Source organism: Bufo bufo, chromosome 3 (assembly GCF_905171765.1).
Source record: "Bufo bufo chromosome 3, aBufBuf1.1, whole genome shotgun sequence".
Classification (NCBI taxonomy): domain Eukaryota; kingdom Metazoa; phylum Chordata; class Amphibia; order Anura; family Bufonidae; genus Bufo; species Bufo bufo.
In genome coordinates this window covers 671,341,749-671,359,114 of record NC_053391.1, presented here as the reverse complement: position 1 = coordinate 671,359,114, position 17,366 = coordinate 671,341,749, and the positions used below count along the sequence as shown (strand labels likewise).

The 17,366-nt window shown below is 47.4% G+C and overlaps 1 protein-coding gene across 2 annotated transcripts in view; it reads right to left on the bottom strand.

The window, feature by feature from the left end:
• Nucleotides 1-1,776: 1,776 nt before the first annotated feature.
• Nucleotides 1,777-17,366, bottom strand: part of NOX4 (NADPH oxidase 4) — a 260,925-nt gene continuing 245,335 nt past the window's right edge. For both annotated transcript variants that reach the window (XM_040426362.1, XM_040426363.1), the window contains 3 exons: nucleotides 16,276-16,344; nucleotides 4,073-4,174; nucleotides 1,777-2,344 (listed from right to left, as the gene is read on the bottom strand). In XM_040426362.1, the coding sequence (XP_040282296.1) occupies nucleotides 2,288-2,344; nucleotides 4,073-4,174; nucleotides 16,276-16,344 (228 nt within the window). In that variant the 3' untranslated portion in view covers nucleotides 1,777-2,287. The remainder of the gene's footprint in view (nucleotides 2,345-4,072; nucleotides 4,175-16,275; nucleotides 16,345-17,366) is intronic.

Sequence of the window (17,366 nt, the reverse complement as noted above, 5' to 3'; positions counted from 1 at the left end):
AAGGCGGATTTTCTTCTGTTTAAGCCATTCTGTTGTTGATTTACTTCTATGCTTTGGGTTGTTGTCCTGTTGCAACACCCATCTTCTGTTGAGCTTCAGCTGGTGGCCTTAAGTTCTCCTGCAAAATGTCTTGATAAACTTGGGAATTCATTTTTCCTTTGATGATAGCGATCTGTCCAGGCCCTGACGCAGCAAAGCAGCCCCAAACCATGATGCCCCCACCACCATACTGCACAGTTGGGATGAGGTTTTGATGTTTGTGTGCTGTGCCTCTTTTTCTCCACACATAGTGTAGTGTGTTTCTTCCAAACAACACAACTTTGGTTTCATCTGTCCACAGAATATTTTGCCAGTACTACTGTGGAACATCCAGGTGCTCTTGTGCAAACTGTAAACGTGCAGCAATGTTTTTTTTGGACAGAACTTGCTTCCTCTGTGGTATACTCCCATGAAATCCATTCTTGTTTAGTGTTTTACGTATTGTAGATTCGCTAACAGGGATGTTATCATATGCCAGAGACTTTTGTAAGTCTTTAGCTGACACTCTAGGATTCTTCTTCACTTCATTGAGCAGTCTGCACTGTGCTCTTGCAGTCAGGATGGCCACTCCTAGGGAGAGTAACAGCAGTGCTGAACTTTCTCCATTTATAGACAATTTGTCTTACCGTGGACTGATAAACAGCAAGGCTTTTGGAGATACTTTTATAACCCTTTCCAGCTTTATGCAAGTCAACAATTCTTAATCGTAGGTCTTCTGAGAGCTCTTTTGTGCGAGGCATCATTCACATCAGGCAATGCTTCTTGTGAAAAGCAAACCCAGAACTGGTGTGTGTTTTTTATAGGGCAGGGCAGCTGTAACCAACACCTCCAATCTCATCTCATTGATTGGACTCCAGTTGGCTGACACCTCACTCCAATTAGCTCTTGGAGATGTCATTAGTCTAGGGGTTCACATACTTTTTCCACCTGCACTGTGAATGTTTACATGGTGTGTTCAATAAAAACATGGTAACATTTAATTCTTTGTGTGTTATTAGTTTAAGCAGACTGTGATTGTCTATTGTTGTGACTTAGATGAAGATCAGATCACATTTTATGACCAATTTGTGCAGAAATCCATATCATTCCAAAGGGTTCACATACTTTTTCTTGCAACTGTATACCACAATATATCGATTTTGCCTAGAGACTCCCTTTAAGGGTACTTTCACACTAGTGTTTTTCTTTTCCGGTATTGAGTTCCGTCCTAGGGGCTCAATAACGTAAAAAAACTGATCAGTTTTATCCTAATGCATTCTGAATGGAGAGCAATCCGTTCAGGATGCATCAGGATGTCTTCAGTTCAGTCACTGGACGGTTTTTGGACGGAGAAAATACCGCAGCATGATGCAGTATTTTCTCCGTCCAAAATTCCGGAACACTTGCCGGCATTATTTTACATTGAAATGTATTAGTGTTCTGGAAAAATGGATCCGGTTTTGAGGTCTGCGCATGCCGATCCGTTTATCCGGAGAGATGGATCCGGTATTGCAGTACATTTGTGAGACGGATCCGCACCCAGATCGTCTACAAATGATATCCGTTTGCATACAGATTGCTGGATCCGGAAGGCAGTTCTGGCGACGGAACTGTCTGCCGCAATCCAGCGACGCTAATGTAAAAGTAAAAAAATATATATAATTTCAGTGACACCTCAGAACATGATGGACAAGCAAATACATTACAGTTGTCCACATATGGGACCTCTGTGTATTGCAGAAAGGACACAATAAAAAATCTTAGTGAGGAAAATAATATATCATATACAGTGAAATATTTAATATTTTTGGAATTAAAAATTAATCTATCCACTTAGCTCCATTTGATGAGTGGCATGGGGAAATAACCTACATAGATACCTTGCTTAGAAATGTTATCTCAGGTGGCTTCAAGAAGCTCCAAGTGGTTTCATAACATAAGAGAAAATAAGAACTATAGGGGTCTATTCACATGCCATGGTCACATAGCAGTTTTTACCACATTTTTTAACATTAGGTGTGCATAGACCTCATATCACGTCTGTTCTGACAAACACAGTGCATTGAATAAGCTGCAAGTGATGGTGTCTTGAAGATAATCATCTAACCATCGCATGGAGTCAATTGCTTCGATGGGAATTGTGATTGATTAATGTTCTTTGGTTTTCCTTAATTGCACTTCAGTCCCTTGTTCCTACATTTCTTTTCAGCTAAAGGATTCCTTGTTGTATTCAAACCTGGTCCCGTAGGCATTGGGGCGGTTACACAACTTATGGAGATCTTTCGAAAGACCTTTGGGCCCACAGCAGAATACTCCAACAGATTTCCTAAGAAGATACAAAGCCATTGTTATACATGACAAATAATCCAAGTTCCAGGTAAATCATGCAAGGAAAGCAGGTCCAACTTCTCTGATGAGGTACTAAAAGCACCTCAAAATGTCAGCTTCAGACTAGGGTGGTCACAATACCAGAATATGAAATTCGAGCTTGATACCAAATAAAGTATTACTATACGCAATACCAAATCTATACTGTGCCAAGAAGCACCCGCAGAAATATAAAGTCCGAATTGACTTTGATCTGAATTTCAGGAAAAATTCAATTCGCTGTGAAACCGAATTTCCTTGTGCTTCGTGGTAGCTAAATACATTTTCCCTGAAATGGTGGTAAAAATAAATAAAAAACTACCGTACATACTCACCTCATCCATTTGCTCACAAAGAGGCTGTCAAAGCCATCTGGATTGAAGATACCATGCAGAATCTCGAGCGCGGTGATGTATGATTTTGTGTGGTGTCTTCAATCAAGGTGTCCGTGACGGGCTCTATGTGATCAGATTGATAAGGTGAGTATTTATTAATCTGATTAACCCTGGAAAGGCCTAAATGGTAGCCTCAGATGTTACGATCAGCGATGAACCCGGTATCTGAGGGGTTCAATGATAGGGAGCAGCGTGATCGCCATTCCTTATTATTGTGCCTGCTACATACAAAGAAATGCGCTTTGTGACCCATTTCTTTGTGAAATTCGACGAAGCAGCCGAATCCAATTTTCCATAACTTCACTCATCTCTACTGATCATGTACTTCACATTAACTCCATGTTGCCCATTATGTGAGGTAGCCTGCTTCGCATTTACATTGAAGGCAGAGGCCGGCCACATGAAAGTGAGAAGGGAGGGACGCTCTTCTTCCTTCTCAGGAAGTGTGATCACTGATGAGTACATGGCGTGCACCAAATTCTGTCGGGTGAACAGCCTGTCGGATTCGTCCTGCCGCCAGTGACCGTGTGCCCCCGGACTGACGCTCCGTCCCCATGACTATAATGGGGGGCGGTGCGGAGTTCCGGCGGAGGCACGGCAGAGCCAGCGAGAGGCTGCCGGAATAAATGTCGGACATGTTGCAGTTTTTATTCCAGCAGCCTCTCGCGTGCTCTGCCGTGCCTCGCCGGAACTCCGCCCCACCCCCATTATAGTCAATGGGACGGAGCGGCACGTCCGGAGGGCACACGGTCACTGGCGGCAGGACGGATCTGACAGGCTGTTCACCCGAACGGAACAGCCTGCCGGAGGTCCGTGTCCGCTAGTGTGAAAGTAGCCTAAGCGTAATGCAGCGCCATTACAGGGAATAAGAGATTTCAGTGATGGGACTTGGTAATAAGAAGAGTCGATAAACACAATGGTAAGGTGCTGACAATAGTCAGAATGCATGGACAGGAGTGGTACTGTCTTTTGTTAGTTTTTTTTTTTTTTTTTTTTTGCTTTTTCTTGGAAGAAAGCAACCATGTTTTATTCATTTTGTACATCCCCTTTAAATTTCACATATACACATTGTACTCTGGCGCCTTTTTAGGAATAAACTCCTATCAGCTTTTGTGACGTCTCCTTTTTTCCTCCATGACATGGGAATTACAAGTGACATTAGAGGCTCTGACTTTGGGTTTTATTCGAAAAAAAAAAAACTACCAGAGCTACAGACTGTCGATAATGCAGTGCGTTGGACACCACCACCCCCCCTCCGTGATCCCTGAACAATACCTCAGACAGCTACTTACTGTTCTATTAGATTTGGCAATCTCATCAAACAAAAGTTTCCAGCGAGGGCGTCCGATAATATGCCGAGCGTTCAAAGCCTGGTATTTTTCACCAATTATTTCCTGCAAGAAATGGCACAGTGGGATCCATAAAAAATTGCGAACAAAGGGATTACACATTGTGCGCGGCTCTGATAACATTCGCCGTATCACTGCTGTGTCTGTGTTCCTGTCTCCAAGACATCATAGACCCAAGGGGGGGGCAACAGCTACTACTGATTCTGCCACAAGACAGAGGTCGACTATGAGCCATTGATATGAATGAGAAGATGAGTTAAGGTAGGCGCACCGACCCCCACGTGTATAATATGGTATTCAGCTGATCTTTCTCAGACTCATGTACATTTAAAGGGTTTCTGTCACCAGATTTAACCCTATAAGCTAGCTGACATTAGCGATGTTCTAATGTCAGCTGAACCTAACAAGCCTGTTCCTACATTTATCTATGCCCCAGTTACGCCAGAAATCTAACTTTTATAATATGCTAATTAGTCTCTAGGAGCGGGGGGGGGAATGAATGTTTTGGCACACGTGGAAAAATTATCCTGACGTGTATGTTTAACATACCAGTAACTAGAGGATTCTTTTGCCAGATTATGCCAAAATAGTCATGTTGTATGGGGCCGGTCTACCTTTACCTCAGCTGGTACCGTAAAGGATAGTCAACTGTTCAACTCAACTCTACTCTATAGGAGAGTTCAACTTTTTAACTCAAACTGTATTGTAAAGGATTGTCAACTTTTTGACTCAACAATACTCTATAGGATTATCAAACTTTTCGACTCAACTGTACTCTAAGGATAGACAAATTTTCAACTCAACTGTACAGTGGGTCCCTCAAGTTGCAATATTAAATTGGTTCCAGATGACCATTGTATGTTTGAAACGTATTATAACTTGAGTAATCGGTCCAGAGCCCCAAAATATAATTTAAGATAAGGGAAAATGAAGATTTAAGAAAAATAAGCAGATAACTAAGAAAGATAGAACAAGGTTCTTACAGTATACAGTCAGGAATAGCTGCTAACTAGCAACTGATACAGCTATTTTACCAGAGAAGTGGCTTTGATTGGTTGGGTCTGAGTCTGAGGCAATTGTATGTTGAGTCTGGTTTCAACTTACGATGGGTCAGAAATGACCACTGTATGTTGAAAATATTGTATCCTGAAGCCATTGTATCTTGAGGGATCACTGTACTGTAAAGAATAGTCAACTGTTTGACTACTGAAAAGGTTAGTCAAGGTTTCGACTCAACAACGGTATACTGAATAGGATAGTCACTAGTGTTGATCGAGCACCAAGAGTGCTCGGTGCTTGAGTAGAACACTTTGGGATGCTCTGGTGCTCTACAGAGCCCCAGAGCACAATGGAAGTCAATGGGAGAACTCAAGCATTAAACCAGGCACCCCCTGATCTAAAGAGGGGAGGGTGTCTGGTTCACAGGAAAAGGTCAGAAATTGATGGAAACACCACTGAAATGGTTCGGGAACAGCATGGGGAGGATGTCTGAATGCATCTTGGACTCCCAGATCACTGCTGGGAACGATGTTGTCCGGGTAGTACGCCACTTTTACACACTGACAATAATACGCACCAAACCGAAGATAAAATCGATTTTAGAGGAAAAATTGTTATGAAACATTCTTTCCTGTATATTTAGGTTACTTTCACACTCGCGTTTGGTGCGGATCCGTCATGATCTGCACAGACAGACCCGTTCAGATAATACAAACGTCTTCTTTAACATAGCCAAAACGGATCCGTTTTGAACACCATTGAAAGTCAATGGAGAACGAATCCGTTTTCTATTGTGCCAGATTGTGTCATAGAAAACGGATCCCTCCCCATTGACTTACATTGCGTGTCAGAACGGATCCCTTTGGCTAAGTTTCGTCAGACGGACTCCAAAACGCTGCAAGCAACCTTTTGGTGTCCGCCTCCAAAGCGGAATGGAGGCAAACTGATGCATTCTGAGCGGATCCTTTTCCATTCAGAATGCATTAGGGCAAAACTGATCTGTTTTGGATCGCTTGTGAGAACCCTGAACGGATCTCACAAACGGAAAGCCAAAACACCAGAGTGGAAAGTAGCCTTAACTGTATATAAAGTGCAAGTGCCTGCTAAAAATTACTAGGAAGAGGCACTCCGATACAACCTGTATATCACATAAAGGAGGGCCTCATTCACATTGTGGTACAATTGTTCAGGTAGTGGGACTCCTATACACTCCTAAGCCTATGCACTAAGGGAAAGGGCTGCCAAAAGTTACAAGGAACCGGCACTCCAATACACCCTTTATTACACATAAAGGAGGGCATCATACACGCCTTGAAAAATTATGATTGATGGCCTGCAAGTGACCCTCTAAAACATTAGGAGCAAGGGCCTGCTGGTTGATCTGACCATCTAAAAACATTAGGGGCGAGGGTCTGCTGCTGAGTTGACCCTCTAAAACATTTGGGGCGAGGGCCTGCTGCTCATCTGACCATCTAAAACATTTGGGGCGAGGACCTGCTGCTGATCTTACCATCTAAAACATTATGGGCGAGAACCTGCTGTTTGACCCTCTAAAACTATTAGAGGTGAGGGGTCTGCTGCTGAGCTGAACCTCTAAAACATTTTGGGCGAGGGCCTGCTGCTGAGCTGACCATCTAAAACATTAGGGGCGAGTGCCTGCTGCTGATCTGACCATCTAAAACATTAGGGGTGAGGGTGTGCTGCTGAGGCGTAGAGTGCCAGTTTGTGCCACGTGTCCAGCTTGGACACCCAGTAGTTGTAAGGCACTGAGGATCATTGAGGACGCTGACACGGTCTGCTACATACTCCTTCACCATCTTCCAAAACATTTCCCTCCTTGTGACACTGGGCCGCGCATCAGGGTGAGGGTTCTGGCGGGGGGTGCCATGAAACTGTCCCAGGCTTTGGAGAGTGTTGCCCTGGCCTCTGTTGGAACTGCTGTGTGTTCCCCTCATCTCCCCTCCTCGATTGCCTAATGAACTACTTACTCTGCCGCCAGCGTAGTCAGATGGAAATTTTTGGAGCAATTTTTCCACAAGGACCTTCTGGTATTGCACCATTTTGGTAGTCCTCTCCACCACAGGAATGAGAGATGAGAAGTTCTCTTTGTAGCGGGGGTCGAGAAGGGTGAACAACCAGTAATCAGTGTTGGCAAAAATGCGTCTAACGCAAGGGTCACGGGAAAGGCAGCATAACATAAAGTCAGCCATGTGTGCCAGAGTCCCAACAGACAAGGACTTCGCTGTCCTCATCAGGAGGATGACTCTCAATCTCCTCATCCTCTTCCTCCTCTTTGGCCCATCCACGCTGAACAGATGGAATAAACCTGCTATGGGTATTACCCTCTGTAGCGGAGGCAACTGTCTCCTGTATCTCCTCCTCCTCCACATCATCATCCAATTCGCGCTGAGGAAGACGAACTGAGGGTGGTCTGGCTATCACCCTGTGTACTGTCTTCCCCCATTTCCACCTCTTACACATGCAAGCGTCCGCTTTTATTGTGAGCAGCGAGCGTTTCAGTAGACACAGAAGTGGGATGGTTACACTGATAATAGCGGCATCGCCGCTCACCATCTGTGTTGATTCCTCAAAGTTGCGTAAAACCTCACAGAGGTCAGACATCCATGCCCACTCGTCGCTTGTGAAGAGCGGAAGCTGACTGGAAAGGTGACAACCATGTTGCAGCTGGTATTCCACTACTGCTCTCTGCTGCTCACAAAGCCTGGCCAACATGTAGAATGTGGAGTTCCAGCGCGTGCTCACGTCACACAACAGTCAATGAGCTGCCAATTGCAAGTGCTGCAAGTGTTGCCAGACCGGCGGCAGCTGTAGATGACTTTCGGAAATGGGCACACACCAGTAGCTCAGGCAAATTGGGGTAGGTTTTGAGAAACCACTGCACCACTAAGTTGAACACGTGGGCTAGGCATGGTGTGTGTGTGAGCTTGCTGAGCTCCAAAGCCACCACCAAGTTACGGCCATTATCAGACATAACCATGCCTGGTTGTAGGTTGTGTGGCAAGAGCCACAGCTCAGTCTGGTCAGACGGTGTGCTGTTTGTCACCTAAGCAAACTAGTTTCAGCACGGCCTGTTGTCGCTTCCCCACTGCAGTGCTACACTGCTTCCATCTACTGACTGATGGCTGACTGGTGCTGCAAGATGAGAATTCAGAGGTGGAAGTGGAGGTGGAGGAGAGGGGGGGTTGCAGCCACTAATGTAGGTGGTGGCAGAAATCCTGATGAAGTAGGGCCCGCAATCCTTGGCGTCGATAGCACCTATGCCATCCCAGGGTACGACTCGCTCCCGGGCCTCCACAGCGTTCACCCAGTGTGCTGTCAGGGAAATGTAGCGTCCCTGGCAAAAAGCACTTGTCCATGTGTCAGTCGTTAAGTGGACCTTCCCAATAACTGCGTTGGTCAGGGCACGGGTGATGTTATGGGACACATGCTGGTGTAAGGCCAGGGCGGCACACCAGGAAAAAATAGTGGCAGTTGGGGACTGAGGGACCGCCGCCACCATCAGGCTGCGGAAAGCCTTAGTGTCCACAAGCCTAACTGGCAATATTTCCAGGGCCAGCAATTTGGAAAGGTGCGCATTTAGTGCTATGGCCTGTGGGTGGGTGGCTGGGTATTTGAGCTTTCGTTCTAAGGCCTGGGGTATGGACATCTGTACACTGCGCTGGGACACAGAAGTGGATGTGCTAGCTGATGGTGCTTGCGAAGGTCCAGGTGCAGGGTGGGAGGCATCCATGCCTCCGTTTTGGACCGGGGATTGGCCAGCACGTAACACAGTGGAAGAGGAGGCAGTGGTGTGACCCGCAGACACTGATTGTGGACCCAGGCGTTCGGCCCACCTATTAGGGTGCCATGTGGCAGATTATGCTGGTGGTGGTGAGGTTGCTAGTGTTCACACCCCTGCTCATTTTGTATGGCACAGGTTGCAAATGACAATTTTTTTATCGGCCGCACTTTCCCAAAAAAGTGCCAGACTGCGGAACAGCTACCCTTGGCAAGGGAGATTGCCGCAAGGGGGTGCTCCGGGGAACAGTTGTGGGTCAATTTGGTGTGGCCCGCCCTTCTCCCTTTTGCCACTCCACTGCCTCTTCCAGCCTTTTGCGGTGCTGCGGATCTCTCCCCCTCTGTACTGCTGTCCTCGCCTTGCCACATTCCCAATGTAATGGTCACGTACACATACACACACTACACACGTACACATACACACAACGCTTCCACCCTCACCCCTGCCTACTTGCCTCGCGAGTCCTGATGACAGGGGACAACTGGACGGCAGTCCCTAACTTAGGATACATGCAGGGAGGACAGACGAGACAAATAACGGATTGTGAACGGACCGGGTCAATACCTAGAGTAGTACAGAGAATAGTCAGGAGAAGCCGAGGTCAAATACCAGGAGAGTAGCAAAGTACAACAGGAGTCCGCAAAGAATCAGATGAAGCCGGGGTCAGAACACCAGGAAAGTAGCGTCAGTACAGGAGGAGCAGGCAGAGGATCGTCAGGGAACACAGGATCAGGTAAGTATACTAGAAAACCAAAAATTGCCAGGAACCTAAAATAACAGGAAAGCTATGGCCAGCAGGCTGCCTGTTAAATACTGGCTAGCTGGGGTCATGTGACTAGCTGGGGTCATGTGGGGTCACACTAGATAATACAGCTGAGCACCGAGTGCGCAGCTCGGTGCTCAGACCTCCCCTGGTAGCTCGGGGAACTGAGGACGCAGGCCGCGCAGAGGAGACGGGCGCGGCCGGTCCGTCCTGACCCCTATCACCTAGGAGACGAGGACTCTGTGCGCGTCCTCACTCCTGCAAAGAGTCGGGATGCGAGGAGAGCGAGCGCCTTGGCGTCCCGTTGTAAGGGTCAGCCCCTATAATACTGTTCTTTGCACAGATATCTACAATATGGTGTTACATAGACTGTGATGACTTATTTCAGCCACTAGAGGTCGCTGTGGCTCTGAGTAGAGGAAGCTGAACTTTTTCTGAGATGCACAAGAGGTAGGAGGAGCCAGAAGTTCCCGGGGTTTGAGTCCTGGCTGGAGGACTGTGTACCTTGGTAGCTGTGAGGATGGCTGCCATGTTAGGAGCCAAGTAAAGGCTAGTGATGGGACACAGAGCCTGATTCATGGAGTCCTGAGAAGCTGGCTGTGTTTGAGACAGGCCAAGATAGACTCTTAACTGAAGTGCTGCAGCTGTGACCCAGAGAAAGAGACTGCACAGTGTGTTCCAGAGGAGTGGGATCGTGTGTCAGAGACCAGTACAAGCCGGATCCTTCCTGCCAAAGCTGAAACTAGGTGAAGATCTGCATCTGCTGTAACCAGAGAGAGAGAGAGAAAGACAGACAAGCAAGCGACCGGACCTGGAGCCAGACTGCATGTTTTTGGATCCAGGAGAATCTGCAGAACTGTGAGTGGCACCGGTGCCAAACTGTGATAGGTTATAGAGTCAGGGACTTAGTCAGTGCGCTGTAGAAGCGTCCCCTGGGTAGCAGGGCTAGATAGGAAATAAGTGTTGAGAGTAGCTTGTAAGCTGTCTGTTTGCTGTTTAGCTCATTCTGTGTCTATGCAAAATTCCTGTACCATTGTTGATGATTTATGTTCACCTGTTCATGCCATTCCTGTCATTGACCCATTGTGCCTCTGGTGCGGTGGTACTGTACTGTTATTCAGGTTTTCCGGCAGTTTCATTTTGCTCCTTAATAAAGCCGTTTTTTTTGCTTCAGTCTCCTTGTCTGCTGTACTGTACTTGCGGTCTCTTCCTCCCCAGACTGTTACACCGTGACACCCAGGTTGGGTCAGTGAATTCATCGTCCACCACCTCTTCTACTCCCTCACTCTGGTCATCCTCCTGACTTGTTGACCTAACATGAACCACAGTTATTGACAACTTTGTCTCATCCTCATCATGAACCTCTTGAGACACTAATTGTGGTTGACTTATTGGCAACTGTGTCTCATCATCATCATCCACCTCGTGAAACACTAATTGTCATTTCTTTCTGACTGTGGATAATCAAGAGTTTGGGAATCAGTGCACAAGATCTCCTCATGTCCCTCTTCAAGCTGGCTTGGCAAGAGGGCCGAATCAAGGAATGGCGATGAAAAGAGCTCCTCGGGATATCCGAGTGTGGGATCACTTGTTTGCCAAGACTCTCCATGGTGGGAGAAAAGGAGAATCAGGGTGAGGATTCTGTTGACCAGACTCTTGGCTACTGAGACTGGACTTTGTGGAAGACAGGGTGGTGCTTAACCGACTGGAAGCATTATCTGCTGCAATCCAACCGACCACCTGGTCGCACTGGTGTGACTTCGAGAGTGGTGTCATGTGCCGCCCTGCAAACTGGGACATGAAGCTAGGTATTGTGGATGAGTGTGTTTCTTGTGCTCTGGCAGCAGGCACAGTTTCACCGCGCCCAGGGCCACTGCCTCTGCGTGCACCATTAGCAGCACGGCCACTTTCCCGTCCCTTACTGCTCGCCTTGAGCATATTAAATGGTATATATGCTTGCAAGTATGTCACACGTATAGTAGCGCAGGTTTTGTAAGTGTATGTGCAAATAAATTATACTGAATGTCACTGATATTTAGGATGTGCAAACGTTATAGAGGAGATGTAGCGCAGGTAATGTTGCTGTCACCAGCGGCAAAAATATTAAACTGAATGTCACTGATATGTAGGATGTGCAAATGTTATACAGGAGTTGTAGTGCAGGTAATGTCGCTATCACCACTGCACCCTCCGACCCCGGGGGAAGATGACGTCCCCGGCTTCCTGACAGAGCCCCCCACCAAGGAGCGGCCTCTGGACGCGACCTCGAGAAGGCCTCTCAGGATGGGCCTGATGGAATACCCGTACCTTGGCATCCACATTGACCCCCTCTGAGGGCTCCCAGGAACGCTCCTCGGGACCGTACCTCTTCCAGTGGACGAGATACTCAAGGACCCCACGCCGTAGTTTTTGGAGGTGTCGGAGCCACTGGGCCACCTCTGGTACTGGGGTGTTAATAGGTAGGTCTGGAAGAGTTAAGGGGTGATATCCGTAGTTGCCAAAGAATGGAGAGAGACCGGTGGATGAATGCTGGTGGTTGTTGTATGTTAATTCAGCCAGGGGGAGATGGCTTGCAGATATGAGGAGTAACACCTGAGATATTGCTCCATTGTTTGATTGGTCCTCTCGGTTTGCCCGTTGGTTTGTGGATGATATGTGGAAGATAGGCTGCGAGTGATGTGGAGACTCTGGCAGAAGTGTTTCCAGAATCGGCACGTGAATTAGGAGCCCCTGTCAGAGACAATGTTATCCAGGAGGCCATGGAGCTGGAACACATGTTGTAGGAAGAGGTTAGAGGTCTCCTGGGCATTAGGGAGGTTAGACGTTGGGATAAAGTGGGCCATCTTGGTCCACCGGTCCACCACCACCATGATGGTGGTACAGGATTGTGAAGAAGGTAACTCCACGACAAAGTCCATTGTAATATCTCTCCAAGGTGCCGATGGTATTGGCAGAGGTTGTAGTAGGCCAACAGGTTGGTTAGTGGGACGCTTGTGGATTGCACAAATAGAACAGGTCTCTACGGAGGAGCGTACATCCGCCGCCAGGGAAGGCCACCAGAAGTGGCGTAGGACATACTCCTGAGTGTTACGCCAGCCCCTGTGGCCTGCTGTTGGGTGGTCGTGGCAATGTTGCAGTACAGGTATCCGTTGGGAGGCAGGAACGTAGATCCATTGGAGGTGGTAACACAGTCCCTGTTTGAGCGGTAGGTGGGCAGCCTCCTCTGGAACCAGTGAACTGGCTTTTCGGATTCCTTCGATTAGGGAGTGACGGGTAGCTAGGAAGAAAGCTGCTGGCAGGATAGGTTCTGGAGACGCAGGCCCGGTCTCAGAACAATCCCTTCGGGATAAAGCGTCAGCCTTGCCGTTTTTGGACCCGGCCCTGTAGGTGATCTGTAGAGGGAAGCGAGAGAAAAAGAGGGCCCACCAGGGTCTCAATCGCTTAGCGTTACGGAGATATTCGAAATTCCGGTGATCTGTATAGACCACCACCAGATTTCTGCTCCCTCGAGTAAGTGGCGCCACTCTTCCAGGGCATTCTTGATGGCGACAAATTCCCGTTTGCCGATGTCATAATTTCGTTCAGCCTCGGTGAGTTTGCGGGAGTAGAAGGCCACCGGTTCTAGCAATTGCTGATTCTGATTCCGAGAGATTATACAGGCGCCCATATAGCAACGGGGCCCCAGGGAGTAGGTCTATGGGGAAATCCTACGGCCTGTGGGGCAGCAAGGTATTGGCACCCTTCTTCTCAAACTCCTGATATTTGTCTGGTAGGGTGTGCTCGAGGGTACCAAGGGCTGTAGGAGGTTTGTTGATGGAAAGAACACTCACCACGGAGCTGGGAGGGAAACGAAAGGTAATGGATCCAGTGGGCCAGTCAATCAAAGGATTGTGTTTATGGAGTCAGGGGATACCCAGGATGACAGGGAACAATGGAGAAGGCACGATGTCCCATATGAATAGTGCGGAGTGATGGTTGCCGATGCGGAGGAGCATAGGATGGGATTCCATGGCGATGGACCGGTCTGGAGGGTGCTGCCGCCCACCATGTGCAGCTGGAATGGATTACTCTTCGGACGCAATGGAATCCCCAACTGAAGAGCCGGTTCCTCGTCCATGAAACAGCTGCAGTCGATAATGGCAGAGAGATTAATGCCATTCTTGTCCAACTGTAGGAAAACAGGAATGGTAAGGTGAGATTACTGGTTGTATATTGGAGGGGTAACACAAGGTGAAGATACGTCTGGCCTACCTGCCGGAGGTTTGATGGGGCAGTCCTTCAAGAAGTGGCCTGGTTTGGCGCAGTATAGGCACAGGCGCAGTGCCTGCCTTCTGGTCCTTTTGACTGCAGAAAGTGGGCCACGAACAACCGCAATCTGCATGGGTTCTTCCGGGGTGACATCTCCGAGCGTGGGAGCGGGAAACGGCCCTGGGAGAGGCAGGGATTCCGGTCATCGTGCTGGTGGTTGTTGTGTCAGCTGCCTCTCCTGACGCCTCTCGCGGAAGTGTCGGTCCAGGTGAGTGACCTGGTGCATCAGGGCCTCTAGGGTATCGGTACTCCGATGCGGGCGAGTTCGTCCTTCAAGGGCTCCGACAGTCCAATCCGGAACTGGTCTACGAGAGCGATCTCGTTTAGTCCGGTTTCCGGGGCAACCTTACGGAACTCGGTGATATAGTCTTCCACCGGACGTCTGTCTTGGTGGAGTTTACGCAGAGTACTCCTGGCAGTTGAATCCCGTAGTGGATCATCATACAGTCCCTGCATAGCAGTGACAAAGGACTCCCAAGTAGAAAGCACCGGATCATCGGCCTGAAGTAACTGGTGTGCCCAGGTCTGGGGAGGCCCCGAGAGGAGAGAGATAGCCGTACGTACTTTGATATAATCAGTGGGATACGTGCGTGGCTTCAGGGCGAAGAGGAGCTCACAAGAGATAATAAATGAGTGGTACTTCTTCCAATCGCCTGCGAAGCGCTCAGGGAGGCCGATCGATGGTTCACTGATGATCATCGGCTTCCTGACATATTATAGTTATCATACATCATTTATGAGGTTGGAAAAATCCTTAAGCCTGAAGATAGACGTCAAAGCCACCAATAGTGGTTGACTTCTGCATACAGGGGCAGACAAGGAGTAGGTGGAGTAGAAGCCAGTGGACCCTACTGTATACACGAGGTAGGGTGGCCAGCTAGCCTTTTTTGAGAACTGTGCATGTTTGTGGGAGATAGATTTGTAGGGTGGGGCGAAATGTTCCTTAGAAAAAGGAACTGTTGTGTTCGGGTGTCGGAGGGAAACACTACACTAAACATAGAAGGGAAAGGGGTGAGGGAATAAGGCCTGGAAACTAGGGAAAGGAGATGGACACCTCCTAGTAAAACCCTAATCAAAGTCTTGACTAACTACCAGTATGAACAGACCCCAGAGGTAGGTGAGTTCATACACCAGAATACCTAGTGTCCTAACTCACCCTATAGGACCCTGGTACTATTGTCAGGACTGAGACAACCTGTTCCTCCAAAAGGAAGGACAAACAGGAGTCTCCCTCAGGCCTTAATACAAATGACAGGGAAATGCAACACACAAAATAACCCAAACAAAATACAAAAGGGAAAGAAAACACTTAACTTCAAGTGGCTATGGCAGCACCAGGAACTCAGCCGAGACCTACACCCCAGCTATCCACAACTCCAACTGAAGCTATAAACCTCATAGCATAGTTGGAGAAACAACAATAAATAGAGAAGGTTAAATGACCATAATAGCCACACCTGGGGAAAGAAGGTGTGGCAAGCACCAGAAACAACACAGACGTCATTTGATCTTAACGGAAAACATTTCAGATCAAACCACGTGTTGCCAGTCTCACCGATCTCCTGCCACCTGTCGCTGGAACATCTGTGACAGGAACACTGGGTTGGTGGGAAAGAGGAAACAATGGGCAGTTACTGTAAATCAATGACTGTCAAGTGTAGATCCAACAGCTAGCATGATGAACCTTGGCAATTTGGTGAGGACACATTCTGAAGTACCAAGAAAACCTGTGACTGGAGAGTAAAGTCCCAACCTGTTGCTAACTTGACTTTGTTATAAATGGCTTGAACCTGTGAAAGACTTCCCCAAGGTATAAAATTACCATTTAGGCAAAAAATGGTGGAAGGAAGGAATAAACAAGCACTGGACCCCTATATCCTCAAATAAGGGGTGTGGCGATGTGGACCAATATCAAGTAGGAGCTTGAATATCTAGATCCAGCCTGGCTACTGTGATATGTCCTCATCTTACCTAGAAAAAGAAAGCCTAGATCTTCTGAAAGGGTCACTAGAAAATATACTAAGTTCTTTCAAATACATTTCACATTCACCCTGATCCAACCCATATGAAAATTAAATTCTGTTTTTCATATTTGTATGAGGAAAATAACCGTTAACCAGAAAAACATTTCGAGAAGTAGTCAGGCGTGCAGAGGAAAATTGCTTTTCCGCAGGAGGCTAGACACGAAACAGCCCACAAGGCTGTAATGGTCTCCTTGGATGTAATTCTGAAGCTATATGAGCAACATCACTGAGATGAGGGCTGTTCTTGCCTTACCTGTATTCCATCTGTTTGGCTGAGGTACAGCTGGATGTTCAGATAGTCTGGACGATTTTCTTGCCAAAACTGATGCAAAGAGAAGAAACATAAAGAGTAAAAGCATTAAAGGGATTAGGCCATCAATATCTGAATAGCTCCGGCACCGGAATCACACAGCTCCGTCCATTGTGCAACGGACAAAGCTGGTTACTGCAAGGTTTACTTCAATGGGAGCAGTGCTCATCAGATCCATTGCTCAGGCGGCAAGTCACTGAGATTCGGTGCTGCCGTAGAACACAGGGGAGGAGGGAGTACAGAGTGCACAGGTCCTGTTGTGCTAGTGGTGCTCTTAGCACTATGGCCAGCCCCCTGGTGCTCCAAATACCTAATTTACATGAATATAAAAAATATGTAAAGTAATTAACACTGAAGAGGACAGTATACTACTACAGAGGGATCTGGATAGATTGGAGGCTTGGGCAGATAAGTGGCAGATGAGGTTTAACACTGAGAAATGTAAAGTTATGCACATGGGAAGGAATAATGCAAGTCACCCGTACATACTAAATGGTAAAACACTCGGTAACACTGACATGGAAAAGGATCTAGGAATTTTAATAAACAGCAAACTAAGCTGCAAAAAACAGTGTCAGGCAGCGGCTGCCAAGGCCAATAAGATAATGGGTTGCATCAAAAGGGGCATAGATGCCCGTGATGAGAACATATTCCTACAACTTTACACATCACTGGTCAGACCACACATGGAGTACTGTGTACAGTTCTGGGCTCCTGTAAACAAGGCAGACATAGCAGAGCTGGAGAGGGTCCAGAGGAGGGCAACTAAAGTAATAACTGGAATGGGGCAACTACAGTACCCTGAAAGATTATCAAAATTAGGGTTATTCACGTTAGAAAAAAGACGACTGAGGGGAGATCTAATTACTATGTATAAATATATCAGGGGGCAGTACAGAGATCTATCCCATCATCTATTTATCCCCAGGACTGTGACTGTGACGAGGGGACATCCTCTGCGTTTGGAGGAAAGAAGGTTTGTACACAAACATAGAAAAGGGTTCTTTACGGTAAGAGCAGTGAGACTATGGAAC